This window comes from Lynx rufus, unplaced genomic scaffold, assembly GCF_022079265.1.
Source record: "Lynx rufus isolate CCGP_SWC_20201006 ecotype Redwood Valley unplaced genomic scaffold, mLynRuf1.p SCAF_7, whole genome shotgun sequence".
Lineage (NCBI taxonomy): Eukaryota > Metazoa > Chordata > Mammalia > Carnivora > Felidae > Lynx > Lynx rufus.
In genome coordinates, this window is record NW_025814889.1 from 77,848,574 (window position 1) to 77,865,998 (window position 17,425).

At 48.1% G+C, this 17,425-nt stretch overlaps 1 protein-coding gene across 1 annotated transcript; it reads right to left on the reverse strand.

Annotated features, from left to right (window-relative positions):
- Nucleotides 1–57: 57 nt before the first annotated feature.
- SMAGP (small cell adhesion glycoprotein) lies at nt 58–17,425 on the reverse strand (the record flags this gene model as incomplete). Its single annotated transcript, XM_047066355.1, has 4 exons — nt 58–818; nt 1,541–1,621; nt 16,155–16,213; nt 17,127–17,425. Coding segments are annotated over 4 exons (618 nt in total), but the record flags the coding sequence as incomplete, so codon positions are not given.

Here is a 17,425-nt window from a genome sequence, read left to right on the forward strand (position 1 = left end):
TTAAGTCTGGATAAGTCAAAATATAAAGGTAGTTATTTCTTGCACACGAGAATTGGATTTCTATTATCAATAAACATTTTTAATTGTGAAAAAAATAGTAGCATCAGTGTAAGGTTGTTGGGGAATATGGAAAGGAAGAAGGCTCAGGAGATGGAGCACATTCATCAGGAGGTGAGGTCTCCATAGTCTGTCCCTCCTGGTCTGGCCTTTTACCGTGGTATCCAGCACCTGGCAAGAACTAGTATGACTAGACACTATCTCTGCTCAGGCTGTCAACTAGTTGACCAGGTAAGGGATAGGGGAGCAGCCAGCGACTCTTAACCGTCCTTCCCTTCGACCTTGAAAACACTGAAGATGATTGGGCACATACTCATGTTGTCTGGTACAGCACCACCTTCTTGGGCAGCCACAGAAACCCACCATATTAGAAAGGCCTGGCTAACGACAGCATGAGCAGTTTCCTCTGTGTCCCTGGTGTCAGTGACGCTGGCATTCATTTGGGCCTGTGTCCTAGAAAGAGCTCAGGTTTGCCTATATCGATCAGTGCTTCTCACTGGTTTCAGATAAAACTTGCGCCTAATAAATTAAATAGTGTGTTAACACCGGAGCCTGGATAAGCTCCTTGGGGCCCGGGAGTCATTAGATGAAATATTCCTCCTTCTCCCTGCCCTTGGCTGAGTCACTCTCCATTTGGAGGATGGCGCTGGGCTCGCCTTCTGCAGGTTCGTAGGTGACGTAGCTGCCTTTGTTCTTGTACAGGTAAAAGAAGATCAAGATCACGACCGAGAGCAGGGTGAGGAAGACCACGGTGATAACAACTTGGAAAGGAGAGGGAAAATGCAGACATGTTTCAGGACTGAGGATGTCTCAGCAATTCATGGGGCCCCCCGAATTCGGCGATTCCCTCACTATTTATAAGCACCGTCACTATTTCTAAGAACCAGGGTTCTAATTAACCGGTGGCCACTTGCAAATCCATATTCCCCAAGTCCAACTTCCATGGTGCATGACCCCCGGAGTACCTTGGTACTTAAGCTAAGGACACAAGGCTTTTGATTTCTGACAAAACAACTCCCTCTCAACCGGTTCCTGATGATTAGGATAGAAACAGGAAGGAGGGAAACAGGAAATACCTTATCCCAAGAGGAAGGCATTTTAAAACCCACAGCCTCCTGCAGGGATTTCTCTGATCCCTCCCATCCTCTTCCTCACCCACTTGACAAACCACACACATCCTCATCTCTCCCCGCATAGCGCAGTGTAGCTCCCGTACGCCCTTACATCTGTTTGTGGCCGCTTCCCACATTTACCGGCAGTGTCTCTGGCACAAAGCCTCTAAGAGTCTTTTACAGCCTTGCGTGTGTGCGTGTGTAAGATAACCTATGTGCCCAAACGAGCCCATTACTGGATTTGGTCTCCAATCTGTGGTGCTTTCCTGCATAGGGAAAATCCTAGTTCAGCCACTGGGTTCCCCATCTGTGGAGTGAGATAGCCATGGAATTCAAGAGGTCTCTTGGATTTGGCTCAGGGCGTTTGTTACCTGCTATGAGTGCTGTGCTGGCCTCGGCTTTGGGGGACAGGGCTTCAGTGGCCTGCAGGATTGGGGTGGTCATCGGCTCTTCTGGAAAATTTAGAAAAGTGAAAAGGGAAATGGGGTAAATTCTTCTGTCCTAAAACATACATCCGTCCTTCAAATTTTACCACCCCACCTCTTCCCTAATAAAGAAGTTATCATTCAGCTCCTGTAGTAAATCCGTATAGAAAAACCTGGAGAATAGAAGAGAAAATAAACTACCATCCAAAGACCATGAACAAGTTGATGGGTTTCTCTCTGCCTAATATAGTGGTTAAGAGTATGGGCTCTAGAGCCTAAATGATGAGGTTCGAATCTGAGCTCTGTCCTTTACTGGCTGTTACCTTCAGAAAATTACCTACCCCCCCCCCCCCCCGCATGTGTCAGCTTCCTCACCTGCAAAATGGAGATAAAAGTATCTACTTTATAGGCTTGTTGTGCCAGGTAGTAAGTAACTCAATAAAGGTAAGCTATTGTAGGGCACGTGGGTGGCTTAGTTAAGGGTTCAACTTTGGCTCAGGTCATGATCTCACAGTTCATGAGTTCGAGCCCCGCATCGGGCTCTGTGCTGACAGCTCGGAGCCTGGAGCCTGCTTCGGATTCTGTGTCTCCCTCACTCTCTGCCCCTCCCACACTTGTGCTCTGTCTGTCTGTCTCTCTCAAAAATAAATGAGTGTTAATACATGGTCTTACAAACTCTTTGTAAACATTATTTTAAAATAATGAAACGAATGCTCCTCTCTTATTAAAACCCTTTCCTACACTTCCAGAGTAGGCCCTGTAATTTAAAAGGTTCCGAAACAAGGCCTCTCCTACCCTAAAATACATCTCCTACCTCCTCCTGCTATTGTTCTATCCGTCCTTTAGAGCCTGAAAGTCCCGCCACTAAGGTCATTACCTAGGATGGGAACACTCAGAACTACAGGTCTCCAGAAGTCCCTTTTAAGTGTTTATGCGGGCAGTCAGGGAGACGGAGCCCATTTAGTTCTTGCCCCAGTTAGCATTTTCATGTAGGGATCTGAAGAGGCACCAGGTTCAGTTAACTGCAGGACAGAGGTATCCTGGGGAAAACAGGGGGCATTATTCAATATTCACTCAATAAATAATAGCAGCACTCATTAACTGCCTACCCTTTGCCAGGCACTGTGCCAGGCACACTGGAGATGTAATGGTGAGCAAAATGGTGTCCCTTCCCGGAGCCTACCCTCCACCATGCCACGGTTCACAGTTAATGACCACGATACATGAAACAAAGGAAATCGCCGGGCACTCGGGAAAGCATGTGACTTGGGCTTGATCTAGTCTTCCAGCCGGCGCAGCCTCCACAGGAAGTAAGATTTGAGGTGGGAGCCGAAGCAGGGGTAGGTGTTTACAGGGGAAGAGGGACAAGAGGTGGGGCACATTCTAGGCAGAGAAAAGAGCCCGGGTCAAAGCTCTGAGACAAGAGCCAGTGAGGCTGGACCACAGGGCAAGAGCGTGACTCCTGTCTAACGCCTGACACCTGCAGGTTTCCATTTAGGGCAAGTGAAATGAAGTCACCAGTGGTGGGCCTGGGAGCCTGGGAGCAGTGTTGAAAGGGGCCAATGGTGGTGAGGGGTCTTTTTTTTACACAGGCCAAGAAGAGGCCTGATGAACCTGGTCTTGCAACAAAGCAGAGGTGAGCCGCCTACAGCACCCGCCCTCCCCACGCCAGGCCAAACCCTTCTCCACTATTCTCCACTCTTTCTTTAGGAATGGATAGCTCAGCCACTCCATGGCCTTGGGCAAATGGTTACATCCCTCCCATTCACTCAAGTGCTCTAGTGTTGCTGATGGGGGGTGACATTAACCAACTTTGCAGGGTGAGGGTGAAGCCTGAAAGAGCTCTGAAGCATCACAGAGTGCTTACTACTCAATATATTATTTAAGGTGACTTTGTTTATGTGCTCAGTGATTAAAAGCTGCTCTCGGTTGGAACCCTGCACCGACAAATTACTAGGTGACCCTTAAGTAAGTTACTAAATCTCTCTGAGCTTCAGTTTCTTGATTTCCAAAATGGGATCATGGGGGGCAGCTGGTGAGATGGCTCCAGACGATCCTTGCCACCTGGTATTTACACCTTTGTGTAAGCCCCTCTCCCTGTGCGTGGGCTGGACCCAGCGACTTCTAACAAACAGAATACAGCAAAAGCGATGGGATGTCATTTCTGATAGATGCCCTGAACTTACCCTCCTGGTCAGACTCTGACTGCTGCCTCTTAACACATACACTTTCCTCCCCCAAACGTCCCAGGGCTGGCTGCACTCCTTTGCACTCCACCTTCTAGAATTCTGTACAGATGCTCTTAGTTTTGACTTTTTCTTTCTTTCTTTCTTTCTTTCTTTCTTTCTTTCTTTCTTTCTTTTTCTTTCTTCCTTTCTTCTTCTTTCTCCTTCCTTCCTTCCTTTTTCTTCTCTCTCACTCTCTTTCTCTCTTTCTTTTAAGTAGGTTTCACGCCCAGTGTGGAGCCCAATGTGGGGCTTGAACCCATGACCCTGAGATCAAGGCCTGAGCTGAGATCGAGTTGGACCCTTAACTGACTGAGCCACCCAAGCATCCCAGTTTTGCCTTTCCTAAACATGAGAAAACATAAGACATACAAAAAGCCCTGAGAAGAACAGTTTTTGTACAGAATCTTAAGTATAAAAATTAAGAGGATTCGCTCAATCCACCAACAGCAATTTACTTTGCACCTACTGGGTACCTGAGGCAGAGTCATAGATGCTGGGAAAGGTGACAGTGATGAGGTCAACCAGGGACCGGACCATGGAGCTCAATCTCAGTGAGGGTTCAGTGTACAGATACATATGACTCCCTGGAAAGAGTCTGGGGCGGAAGATGATTCCTATTTGGGCAATTCTGCAAACGATCCCGATTATGACAGCTGCTATTTCCTAAGTCCCTGCTTTGTGCTGGGTGCTTTATATACATGCTTATTAATCCTTACAACATCAATCACTTCCAAGTAGGTGTTTTTATTTGCTAATGTGGACCTGGAGGCCCTGGGGGAGTTAAGTGACATGAGTCACGTCACACATGAAGGAAAAGTGCATGGAGCCAAGCTCTGAATCCAGGACTACCCGCTCCAAAGCCCGAGCAAGGTATTTACACTAACGCTTCCTACTACCCTCCTTTCCTCTTTTTTCCAATAGTGAAGGAGAGGAGGAGATCATGAAAGGTAACCATGAGGCAGCACAAGAAACTTTCCAGAAAGTTCAAGGGTTTAAAAGATACGGATAAAGGCGGAGGAAGAACCAGCTGGCCACAATCAACGACACACTGTGGTGCCACAAAGAGTGCATCCTTAAGGGCAACTGGTAAGCGGGGAGTGAAGTCAGCGTGATGTGGGAGCCACGTTGCTTCATATGCAACCTCCCTGACTTTAATGTTGGATGTGATCAGAGGCAAGCTGGCTACAACTAAAGGGTACATTTCAGCAATAGACCTTCACAGACAGAAGATTCAACAGAAGTGCCTTCCTTGGATGCCGTTCTTGGTCGGTTTCCATTTATGCAAAGCCATCTGGTGAGGCAGGAAGTACGAATGAAGGAGGTACAAAGAAATTTACCTCTCTATGAAGACAATGGATTAATGAAGAAGGCAGACCCAACATCAGATTTTTACTTCTGATGCAAATGGTCTCTTTTGGAAGTGAAGGCTCTTGGGAATCTACTTCTAAAAGGAGGAAGCACACCTCTCAGGAACAAAGGCTCATCCATTTTGTTGCACGTGTCGGAATTTCCTTGGTTTTAGGGCTGAATAATGGGACACAGGAAATTCTGACACATGTTACAAAATGGATTCCACTTATAGGAGGTACCTAGAACAGTCAAGTTCATAGGGACGGGAAGTAGAATGGTGGTTGTCAGGAGCTGGGCAGAGGAGGGATGGGGAGTTGTTGTTTAGTGGGTACAAGAGTGTCAGTCTGAGAAGACGAGAAATTTCTGGAGATGGATGGTGGTGATGGTTGCACAACAATGTGAATATACTTAATATACACAATATTGTAAATGTTATGTATAATTTTATGATAGTTAAAAAAAACCTTTTCTTTATACAGTTTACATTCTGAGAAGGGAAAGATGGACAATAAACTAAGTAAGTTAAAGATATACTGTATTAGATGATGATTGGTGCTATGTAGAAAAAAAGAGCAGGAAGGGGGTTGGGGCATGGCCTGTGGATAGGGGTAGACGGAGAGTCTTTCTGATGAAGTGACTGGAGTAAAGACCTATGGAAGGCGAGGAAGGCAGCCAGGCAGAGATCTGGGCAGAGGGAACAGCAGGTGTGAGGTGAGGGTATCCACAATATTGGAAAGCACTGGGGCTGTAGAACGCTTGGCATGCGTTAAGGCATGGCATGGAGGTCATGGTGGAGGGGAGGGTGCCAGCAAGAGGAGATGGAATTAAAGGGGCTGTATATTTTGGCTTTTTCAGTGACTGAAATGAGAACCTTTTAGAGGTTTTTGAGCAGGGACTGGATTTATATCTCAAAGCAGTGCTTTTCAGCCTCTGTGGTGCATAAGAATCTCCTGAAGATCTTGTTAAAATGCAGATTCTGATTTGGTGGGTCTGGGGACGGCAGGGGGGTGGGGTGGGGCTGAAATTCCTAAGACCACACTTCTCCTTCTTCTTCTTTCCTTTTCCTTCTCCTTCTTCTTTTTTAATGTTTATTCGTTTTTGAGAGAGAGCGCTCAAGGGGAGGGGCAGAGAGAGAGGGGGAGACAGTGGATCTGAAGCGGGTTCTGCACTGACAACAGAGAGCCTGACTCCCGGGGGCTCGAATTCGTGACATGAACTGAGCTCATGAACACGATTACATGACCTGAGCCAAAGTCTGTCGCTTAACCAACCGAGCCAGCCAGGCGTCCCCAAAGACCACACTTTTGAAACGATGAGACCACCATGTTGTGAAGAAGCCCGATGTAGCCCACAGGAGGATGAGAGGCTCCACGTGGGGAAACTGAGGCACCCCACGCTCAGCTGACAGCTAGCAGCAGCTGCTAGATGTGTGAGGGAGCCTGTTTTGGACCTTCCAGCCTGGCAGACCTTCCAGCCAACTGAAGCTGCGGGAATGGGCACAGACGAAACCAGCAGAAGTGTGCCAGCAGTCCCACAGAATTGTAAGAAATAATAAAATTGTTCTTATTGTAAGCCACTGGTTGTTGAGGTTTGTGATGCAGCAATGGGTAACTGAAACAGAAGCTGATTTTTTTTTTAGAGCCCCAATGTGGGGCTTGTACCCACAACCCTGAGATCAAGGCTTGAGCTGAGATCAAGGCTTGAGCTGAGATCAAGAGCCAGACCCTTAACCAACTGAATCCCGACCCTGCAGGTGCCCCCAAACAGAAACTGATTTTAAAGGATCCCTTTGACTGCCGTGTGGACAAGGGGCTGTGGGAAGATAGGACAGGGGTAGAAGCAGGTTGTTGTACCCTCCCCAAGGCCACAGCTGCATCCACCCAAAAGGGGTGACTTTTTCTACTGGCTTGAAAGCACTGACTGGGTCTAGCGGCAGCCCAGTGAGAAAGTGGTGGGATTCTGGCAAGGTTTTGGGACTGAGTAACTGGAGGGATGGAGGGCATGGTGTCACCCGAGATGGGAAGCCTGCAGGAGGAACAGATGTGGAAGGGAAGATCAGAATTCAATTCTGGACACGACTGCTTATTAGACATCCAAGTGTAGATGTTAAGACTGGAATTTTGGGAAGAGGTCTGGACTGGAGGTTTAAAAAGTCAGCATATTGAAGCCCATGAGAGTGTGTGAGATCACCAAGGGAACAAGTACCAATATGCAGGCCCAAGGGCTGAGCCCACAAAGGAAAGAGCAAAGGAGACTGAGGAGTAACAGCCAAACAGATCAGGTACTAGCATTACTGGGTTTGACCACGCAGGGCTCACATGTTGTCATGACCCAGACAACACAAGCTGTGGTGAAATCCGGCGTCAAAGGCCCTGGTTTACAGTGGATTCAAGGAAAAAAAAAAAAAAAAAAAAAAATGGAAGAGGAGGAACTGGGAGCAGAATATAGATAAACTTTTTCCTGTAAATATGAGCAGAGCAATGGGGCTGTAGTGGGAGGGGGATGGGAGTTCAGGGTTTTTGTTTATTTTTTTAAGGATGGGAGAAATGACAGCATGTTTATTTATGGATAGGAATAACTCAGAGAGGGAACAGCTGGTGATACGTGAGGGAGGAGAGTGGCTCCAACCACGTCCTTGACGGGGACGGGACCCAGTGCACAGAGAGACTGGCTGGCTGCGGGAGGAGCAGAGATCTGGCGTCACTGACACGCACAGGGGCACGGGGGCAGGTGGCAGGTGCGCGGGGGCGGTGGGAGCCTCTGGCAGCTCTTTCTGAGAAGTTTAATTTGCTCAAGAAAATAGAACGCAAGGTCATCAACTGAGAGTGAGGATGGGGACTGGAGTTTAAGGAGAGTTGAAAGGTGCGGTAGGAGCAAATAGCCTCTTATCACAGAGCGTGGGTAAGACTGTTTCCAACGTCCTGCGGAGCAGTACAGGCTGGCTCTAAGGCCTAAGTGGAGAAGTGACTGGCCATCGAGGAACGAAGTGATGCACGTGTAACCACAGGGCCTTCCGCTGGGATCTGACCTCGGTTCTTTCTGAATTGATACTATTATGTCAAACCACGCCGGTTCTAAATTTAAGGTCCCTCTGTAATTCAAAATAAAGATCTTATGTTGTAAGATAGGTATAAGAAAGTTCAATATCATTTTTCCCTTCTGATAGTAACTCTGCCTTTTTTGCTTGCCTTGTAAGACACTGCACGGTAAATCCTTTGCAAGATCTTTAGGATCTTTTTTTGGTGATCCGCGTTACTGGTGCCTTCTACACGAGCTTAGTGTGGAAGGGCTCAGTGCCCTTTGGGTAAAGGCAGACTCCTGCAGGCCCAGGGAAGGTTCCACAAATTTGTGCAAGTCTCCAAGCAAGAGGGGCAACCAGTAAACTGATGAACAGAGAGATTTCAACTGACTGCAGAAATGGGCCAAATTGAACAAGATGAGAATTCGACAAGAGTCCTCGGTCTTAGGTTCAGCAAACCAACTACTCACGAAGAAAGAAGGGGGGCGCCATGGCTTAGCAGTAGCATATATAAAGACTTAGAGTGAGATCAGTGGAAAGCAACTGGTACTAGAAGGACATACCCCAAAATGGCAACAAGAGTGATAGCTAGGTGGGGGAATTTTCGATGATTTGTAATTTCTTCTACATGCTTTCCTTTATCTTCTCAATCTCTTACGGTGATAACTACAGTTGACCCTTGAACAACACAGCTTTCAACTGCGTGGATCTACTTTTCAGGAGGATTACCCCCCCCAAAATACAATATAGTACTGTAAATGTATTTTCTCTTCCTCATGATTTTCCTAATAACATTTTCTTTCGTCTAGCTTACTTTACTGTAAGAATACAGTGTATAGTATGCATAACATACAGAATATATGTTCTGTGTGTGTGTGTGTGTGTGTGTGTGTATATATATATACACACATATATACATATGTTATATGTATATACAATGGACTGTTATTGGTAAGGCTTTTGGTCAACAGTAGGCTATTAGTAATTAAGTTTGGGGGGGGAGTCAAAAGTTATACATGGATTTTTGACTGTGTGGAGGTTGGTGTCCGTAACCCCCATGTTGTTCAAAGGTCACCTGTTCTTCTACAATCTTAAAAAAAGTTAGGGCGCCTGGGTGGCTCAGTTGGTTAAGCATCCGGCTTCAGCCCAGGTCATGATCTCACAGTTCATGAGTTCGAGCCCCGCACTGGGCTCTCTCTCTGCTGTCAGCAAGAGCCTACTTTGGATCCTCTGTCCCCCTCTGTCTCTCTTCCCCTTCCCTGTTCATGTATTTTTTTTCTCTCTCTCTCAAAAATAAAAAAAATAAATAAAAAAAAATTTTTTTTAACTTGCTGTCATCTTAGGCCTCCGTTAATATAAATATGGTCTCTAATAATGGAGGTAACAATGTGGACCTACTTTGTGCCACTCTTAGACTGCAGAGCTGCATCAGGGTGTGACAATTATGTGGTGAGCAGCCAAAATAATGAAAGGCTTGGAAACTGTATCAGATAAGGAAAGCCTGTAAGACAAAGTCCAGACAGAACCCTTAGGGAGAGCCCAGAATTTGAATGCTATCTTCAAATATGCCGACGGATGGCCTGTGCAAGAGGACCACTGGCGGAAACTAATGGGAGAGAGAGGTCTCCCCTCCGGGCAGGAAGAGCAAAACGGGTCACAAGCTTCATGGGGTACTGGAGAGAGAATTTTAGCACAGAACGGGCGGGTGAACTAGCTGACCCGCAGGAACTTTCTCAGCCTTAATTTTGGAATTTAAAAAAAAAATTTTTTTTTAATGTTTATTTTTGAAAGAGACAGAGCACAAGCAGGGGAGGGGCAGGGAGAGAGGGAGACACAGAATCCGAAGCAGGCTCCAGGCTCTGAGCTGTCAGCACAGAGCCCGACGCGGGGCTCGAACTCACAAACCTTGAGATCGTGACCTGAGCCGAAGTTGGGACACTTAACTGACTGAGCCACCCACCCAGGCGCCCCAATTTTGGAATTTTTATAAAGTGAAAGTGTTCCTTTAGAATTTTCTTCGAAATCAAATTTCTGAACTGGTGAAATCTCAGTGAAGTCTCTAGTTTAGTTATCAGGATTATACCGATGTTGATGTGTTGGTTTTCGCAACGTGCCATGGTCGTGTTAAGATACTGACATTAGGAAAACCGGCTGAAGAGTACATGGGAACTCTCTGTATTATTTTTGCAACTTTTCTACAAATCTAAATTCCTCCAAAATAAAATGTTTACTTTTTTTTTTTTTTAAATCAAATTTTGAACTCCACTCCACTAAAGGTCACGGGGTATCCTAGGTGCTAATGAGCTAGGGTCTTCAGGCTTCAAGTGTCACAACTGTAACCTATGGGGGTGCCTGGCTGGCTCAGTTGGTAGAGCCTGTGACTCTTAATCTCAGGGTTTTGAGAGAGATAGGGAGCAAGCGGGGGAGGAGCAGAGAGAGAGGGAGAGAGAATTCCAAGCAGGCTCCGGCCTATCACTGCAGAGCCCAAAGACGATGTGGGGCTCAACCTCACAAACCTCGCGATCATGACCTGAGCCCAAGTCCAAGAGTCAGAAGCTTAACCGACTGAGCCACCCAGGTGCCCCTTAACCTCAGGGTTGTGAGTTTAAGCCCCATGTGGGGCATGGAGCCTACATAAAATTAAAAAAACAAAACTGTAGTCTATATTTGCAATTTATAAAACATACATTATTTTCTCTCCACCCCACGGTGGTGATGTAAGCAGGGTTGGTGTTATCATTATGTACGAGCTCAGCAAACTGCATCAAGCAGCCCAGAGTTACTCGGCAGTTGGCTGAGTTGGGCTTCAAATCTATCTCCTTATTTCAAGGTTCTTTCCACCGCACAGTACCAGCTCTCCAGGTTCTGGAAACATCTCCGCTCTGCTCCCAGCTAACCATTTTGTTTACATGTCCACTGGGTTTGGTTCCCAGAGTTTTACTGCAGAACGGAAAGGGTGTTCACTATAGCACTGTTCGCAAGAGTTGACACGTATCTGAATGTCTATCAGCAGGGGGATGATTAAATAAATTACAGGCCATTCATTCTGGAAACACTATACAGTTGTTAAAAGGAATGTGGTTAGATCTGCTATTACTGACCCAGGATATACGGTTAGATGAAAGAAGCAAATTGCTAGGGCAGTAATGTGTAATATGATTACATGTTTGAAAAAAAGTAAATTAAAATGAAACTATAAACGTACACACACACACACATACACACATGTCTGCGTATACACAGAAAAGGTCTAGAAGGCTACTCCTTAAGTGGCATGGCACAGCTTTTTTAAAAAAAATAATTTTTAAAATTGTTTATTTATTTATTTGGAGAGAGAGAGACAGACAGACAGACAGACAGAGCGAGCACCAGCAGGGGAGGGGCAGAGAGGGAAGGGAGAGAGGAGAATCCCAAGCCGACTCTGTGCTGTTGCCGGGATGCGGGGCTCCATCCCACGAACCGTGAGATCACGACCTGAGCTGAAACCAAGAGGTGGACGCTTAACCAACTGAGCCACCCAGGCGTCTTGCATGTAGTAGCTTTTTAATGAAAAAATAAACAACAGGGGCACCTGGGTGGCTCAGGAGGTTAAGCGTCTGACTTTGGCTCAGGTCTTGATCTCAAGGTTTGTGGGTTCGAGCCCCGCATCGGGCTCTGTGCTGACAGCTCGGAGCCTGGAGCCTGCTTCGGATTCTGTGTCTTCCTCTCTCTCTGCCCCACCCCTGCTTGCACTCTGTCTCTCTCTGTCTCAAAAATGAATAAACATTAAAAAAAAAAATTAAAACAAAAGAAAAAGGAAACAACAACCAAGTAAACTTAAGTTCAGGAAGCCTGGCAAAAAAAGGGGGTAAATGGCTTATAGCTTTCCCACCATCATCTCCTGTTCCTACCCTGCTTCTCTCCTGTCTCCCTGTCCAAATAGAGGAATAATGATGTTACTCTCTTCCTTCCCTTCTCAGACATGGAAGGACTGTAACACCATTTTTCGTTCAGGCGGGAGGCTTAGGGTACAGGACCACAGTAAGATTTGAGGCTCCACCCAAATCCTAACCAACAGCAAATAAACTTCAAGATCTATTTTGCCTATTTACCCTTTTTTGGTTCTTGTTAACCCAGATACCTGTCGGTTTCTTTGTGACCCCTGTTTCCAGGCTAAATCTCTTATCACTGAGGCATCAGATCCTTTGCCGCTTCAGTCTGCCAACCTACTTATTTGCTCTAAGCTTGCCCAACAAAGGGCGGCTCCCCCAGTTCTCCTTTCTATGGGAACCCGCCCTGGAAGTCTGCTCCCTTTCTCCTTCCTTCTCTTTCATGTGCCTGGGCCAACGGGGTGGAGTGAGACTCTGAGAGCCATGTACGATGGCAGAAAAAACACAGGCTTTGGGGGGCGCCTGGGTGGCGCAGTCGGTTAAGCGTCCGACTTCAGCCAGGTCACGATCTCGCGGTCCGTGAGTTCGAGCCCCGCGTCAGGCTCTGGGCTGATGGCTCGGAGCCTGGAGCCTGTTTCCGATTCTGTGTCTCCCTCTCTCTCTGCCCCTCCCCCGTTCATGCTCTGTCTCTCTCTGTCCCTCTCTGTCCCCAAAATAAATAAATGTTGAAACAAACAAACAAACAAACAAAAAAACACAGGCTTTGGAGTAAACCAGACCTGGCACAAAATCCTGCCTCGGCCTTTATTAGGCACACGACCTTGGGAGAATTTAATCTCTGTACATTTCTTGATTGCCTCGAACGTCAGTTTTTGCTTCTCTAAAATGAGAATAAAACCTGGTCACAGGGCTGTGAGTAGGAATAAGCAAGATGAAAAAGGTGGGGGGGTCTGATTCAGAGTGAAGACAACCTAGGATGTGGCTGTGTAATTAGGTGGCAAAAGAGATGGGCTTGACCTGGCGAGGGGCAGGGGGAGACACAGCCCACAATGCCAGTTTCCACTCCACCCTGCTTTCAATAGGGCGGCCTGTGTGCTGGGCACAGCAGGCACAATGCCTAGGGTCTACAGTACTTTAGGGGCCCATCAAAGTGTTTTCTGAGGATTTTAATCGTAGCGATTTAAATTTCTTTTAAAATCAGAAGAAAAAAATGGAATGTTAGGTCAAGGAAACTGTCATATTGTTATATCAATCAATTATTAATTATAAATATAAAATAATGGTTTCATTATATCAATATTATGTTCTTCTTTATACCAACACGGTTGTAAAACAATTTTTCAATTAGCAATAGTCACACCTTCAACATCATAGCGTTGGCTGTGATACAGCCACTATGCAAGCTTAAAAAGTACAATTTTATGTAAATGTATTTTTTTTTTTAATTTTTTTTTTCAATGTTTTTATTTATTTTTGGGACAGAGAGAGACAGAGCATGAACGGGAGAGGAGCAGAGAGAGAGGGAGACACAGAATCGGAAACAGGCTCCAGGCTCTGAGCCATCAGCCCAGAGCCTGACGCGGGGCTCGAACTCCCGGACCGCGAGATCGTGACCTGGCTGAAGTCGGACGCTTAACCGACTGCGCCACCCAGGCGCCCCTGTAAATGTATTTTTTAATGGAGGAATGGGCTCACAAAGGCAAAAGTACCAAGGGCCTCTGAAAGCCATAACGTGTCCTCACTTTCAACACTCCCAAAGGATCTCCTTTAGGACATCTTTATAGATTAGGGAAAAGGGATGTGAGGCGGCATAGGTGGGGAGGCGGGGAAGCCACAAGCAAGACTCTCAATTATCCCATCCTTCAAAGTACAAGCCCTCCCCCTGTCTGTGATTTCCCTGTCCTTGTCAAGGAACTTCTGTTTGCTTGAACCCCATGAATGGGGGGCTGTATGATACATCCCAGAATACCACTTCATTCATGTCGCTCGTTGGGTCAAGAATACAAATATAAAACTCAACGACAACCACAAAACCAGCCAATTAAAAAACGGCCAAGGACTTGAATCGACATATCTGCAAAGGAGATATGCAAAAAAAAAAAAAAAAAAAAAAAGAAGGAAAGAAAAGAAGAGTGCCGTTGAGGATGCAGAGAAATTGGAACCTCTGTGCGTCGATGGCAAACAGTATGGCCGCTCCTCAAAAAATTAAACAGAATCTCCACATGATCCAGCAATTTCACTACTGGGAATGTACCCAAAAGAACTGAAAGCAGGTACTCGAGAAGTCATTCATATTCACAGCAGCCTTATTCACAGTAGCCAAAAGGTGAAAGCAATCTATTGATGGGTGAATGGATACACAAAATGATGTATCATATATGTATGTATAATGATGTATGCGTGCTATTATTCAGCCTTAAAAGGAGAGAAATTCTGACACATGGTGCAGCATGGATGAACCCTAGACATGTTAAGAGAGCCAGACAGAAAAGGACAAATATTGTATGATTCCACTTACATGAGGTACCTCGTCAAATTTCTACAGATAGAAAGTATATTGCGGGTCATTAGGCGCTGGAGGGCGGGGCAGTGGGGGGTTATTGCTTAATCAATACACAGTTTCAGTGTGGGAAGATGACAAAGTTCTGGAGATGGGCCGTCACGATGATTGCACAACAGTGTGAATGTTAATCAGTATTTAATACCACTGGGCTACCAAAACGTGGTTAAAATCGTAACATTTATAGTATCTGTATTTTACCACAAATTGAAAAAAGGAAAGAAAAGAATTTACCCAGGTCCTAATTCCTCAGTTAGCTGCCCAAGCATCACCTCTTTTCCCTCGGGGAGGTTTATTCTCACGGTCCTCTGCCCTCTCCTCCAGAACACCGTCCAGGACAAATGCAGTCTTGGTGGTTTCGCACAAGGCACGAACCTGATCCGGAACACCCACTGTGCCCTTCTTACTGTGTACAAACCTCATCGATTCTTTAAGTGTAAGTACTCCATCCCATTCCTCACTCACGAAGCCCCTGCTGACCAATCTGGACTTCTAGCCACTTCTCCCTTTCCTCATCTCTCACTGAACAACGAACATTGTGAATAGTGCGCATCACCAGTTACAGAGGACACTTAGACTTCCCTGGGGTTGTCACATGCCACATCAGTATAGTAGATAATGTCATCAGTATAGTAGATAATGTCGGTCCTAATGACGAATGAGGCTGTGTATATGAAAACAAAGGTGTATAGACCAACCAAGGTTTTGTTCCCCACCCCCCCACCCCCCGACCCTAAATGAGTACACAACGAAAACACAATCAGTGACTATCTGATGGTTTGTCTGGCTCAGCTTGGTTATGGAACAAAAGGCGGGAATCTGTTCTCAGAGTGAGGAGAGGTGGATCCCTGCCTGCAAGAAACAATGGGTTTTGATCCTGGAGCGTAGCATCAGAGGAGTGGAATTAAAAAGCAGGCAGGGGCACCTGGGTGGCTCAGCTGGTTGTGTCCGACTTCGGCTCAGGTGATGATCTCACGATCTGGGAGTTTAAGCCCCACATTGGGCTCTGGACTCTGGGCTGACAGCGCAGAGCCCGCTTGTCTCCCTCTCTCTGCTCCTCCCCCGCGCTCTCTCTCAAAAATAAACAAACATTTAAAAAAACAAAACAAAAACAGACAGAATTCCTTTCCAGGAAAATGTGGGTCTCTAACAAGCACTTGTTTGTTACCAATGTTACTGAATGCTTACTAGATATGAGACACTGTTGCTAGGTGTTTTACATGTGGTATCTCATAATAACCTCGCAAGATAGGCACTATTTCCCCCATTTTACAGATGAGAAAACTGGAGCTTTGAGGGTAGATCACTCACTCAAGGTCACAAAGTTTTAAGTGGCAGTGTCGGGGACCAGCGCAGGTCCCCATGATTTCAGATTCAAACCGCACCAAAGTAACCACTCTGGTTGCCCTCTGGGCCTTCCAGGCCCTTTGGAGGTGAGCACGGAGATCTGGGCTGAGGCCTCAGGGAATTCCAGGCCTGGGCTGGGGGTAGACGAATGTCTCTACCATTAGTATTAGGAAAGGCCTTCACCTACCTCCTGGAGAAGACGTGGTTAGCAGGCTAGTCATCGCAGCAAGTGGAGAGAGAGCAGATCTGTGGGAAGAGGGACAAAGACGGCATGAGGTGGATGGGCCCCTACCTGGCGCTGGAGAGCCTTTGGGGCCAGGTTTTCGTGGGTCCCTTCGCTCATGGGGCTAGTCCTAAACCCTTCTCTTTGGGTTTCCCTGAGCACATCTTCGGGCTGGAGGTACCAAGAGCAGAGCCGAGATCTCTGGTACTTGGCGGACGCTGCCTTTGAACGTGCCACCCCGAGATCCTTTCACTCGGCCACCAACCACATTTACCTAAGGGATCTCTCCCGGCCTGAGAAAGTTAGGCGAAGGTATGCAAATTAGCAGCGCACCCAGTTTCGACCGGCCACAGGCACGGGTGCTCTGCGCTTCGCGAGCCTGGCGGCTGCGCCCAGCCGTCCACTAGGGGTCAGGAGAGGGCCGGGAGGGCAGGACGCACCGGCTCCCGGGCCCGCGTGGGGGCAGGGCCGGGGCCTGGGGGCGGGGAGCCAGGCACCAGAACGTGGAGGTGAGGGGCCTCAGTCGCCTTCGGGCCCGTCCCCGACCAGCCGCCGTCGGGCCCTGGCCCGCTCCCCTCAGTCGTCCCTTCCCCGTCACGCTGCGCCGTCCGCGCACCCCCTGCCGCACCCCGCCCGCCGGCCACTAACGCCGAGCCCCTCTTGGCCCCGCGCGGACGTCGGGGCTGGCGCGGCGTGGACCCGGCGACTCGGCCTCGGCCCCGCCCCTCCAGCGTTACCGGCACCCGGCTCCCGGGGCAGCCCGCGGCGCGTGGGACCGGCCGTCCGGGGCGGGCGTTTCCGAGCGGCCGCGACGGGAGGCTCCGGCCGCTCTGGGCTGGCGTCGCTCCCGCGGCCGAGGCGACTGCCGTGTGCTCGCGGCCCCCGGGTGCGGCCGGGCCTCCCGCCCTCCCCAGGTGCCCTCCTCCGCGTGCTCACCTTCCCAGTCGGACGGGCTGCCGCGGAAAGGGCCCGGCGCCGCTCCGCGCGTCCTTTTGAACTCTCCGGGGGGCGGGAACGGCGGAGATTCGCCGAGGGCCGCCGAGGGACACCGAGCGGGAGGAAGCCGCGGACCGGGGCGCGGAGCTAGCTGCGGAGGCCGGCCGGGAGTGGGGGTGGGGGGGCCGGCCGACTGGGTGGGACAGGAAAAGAGGAGAGAAACCGCCCTCTGCAGGTTCCCTCTGCCCGCCCGGCCGCCGCTGCTCCCCCGGGAGGAAAGGCTGCTTTTCCTCGTCCGA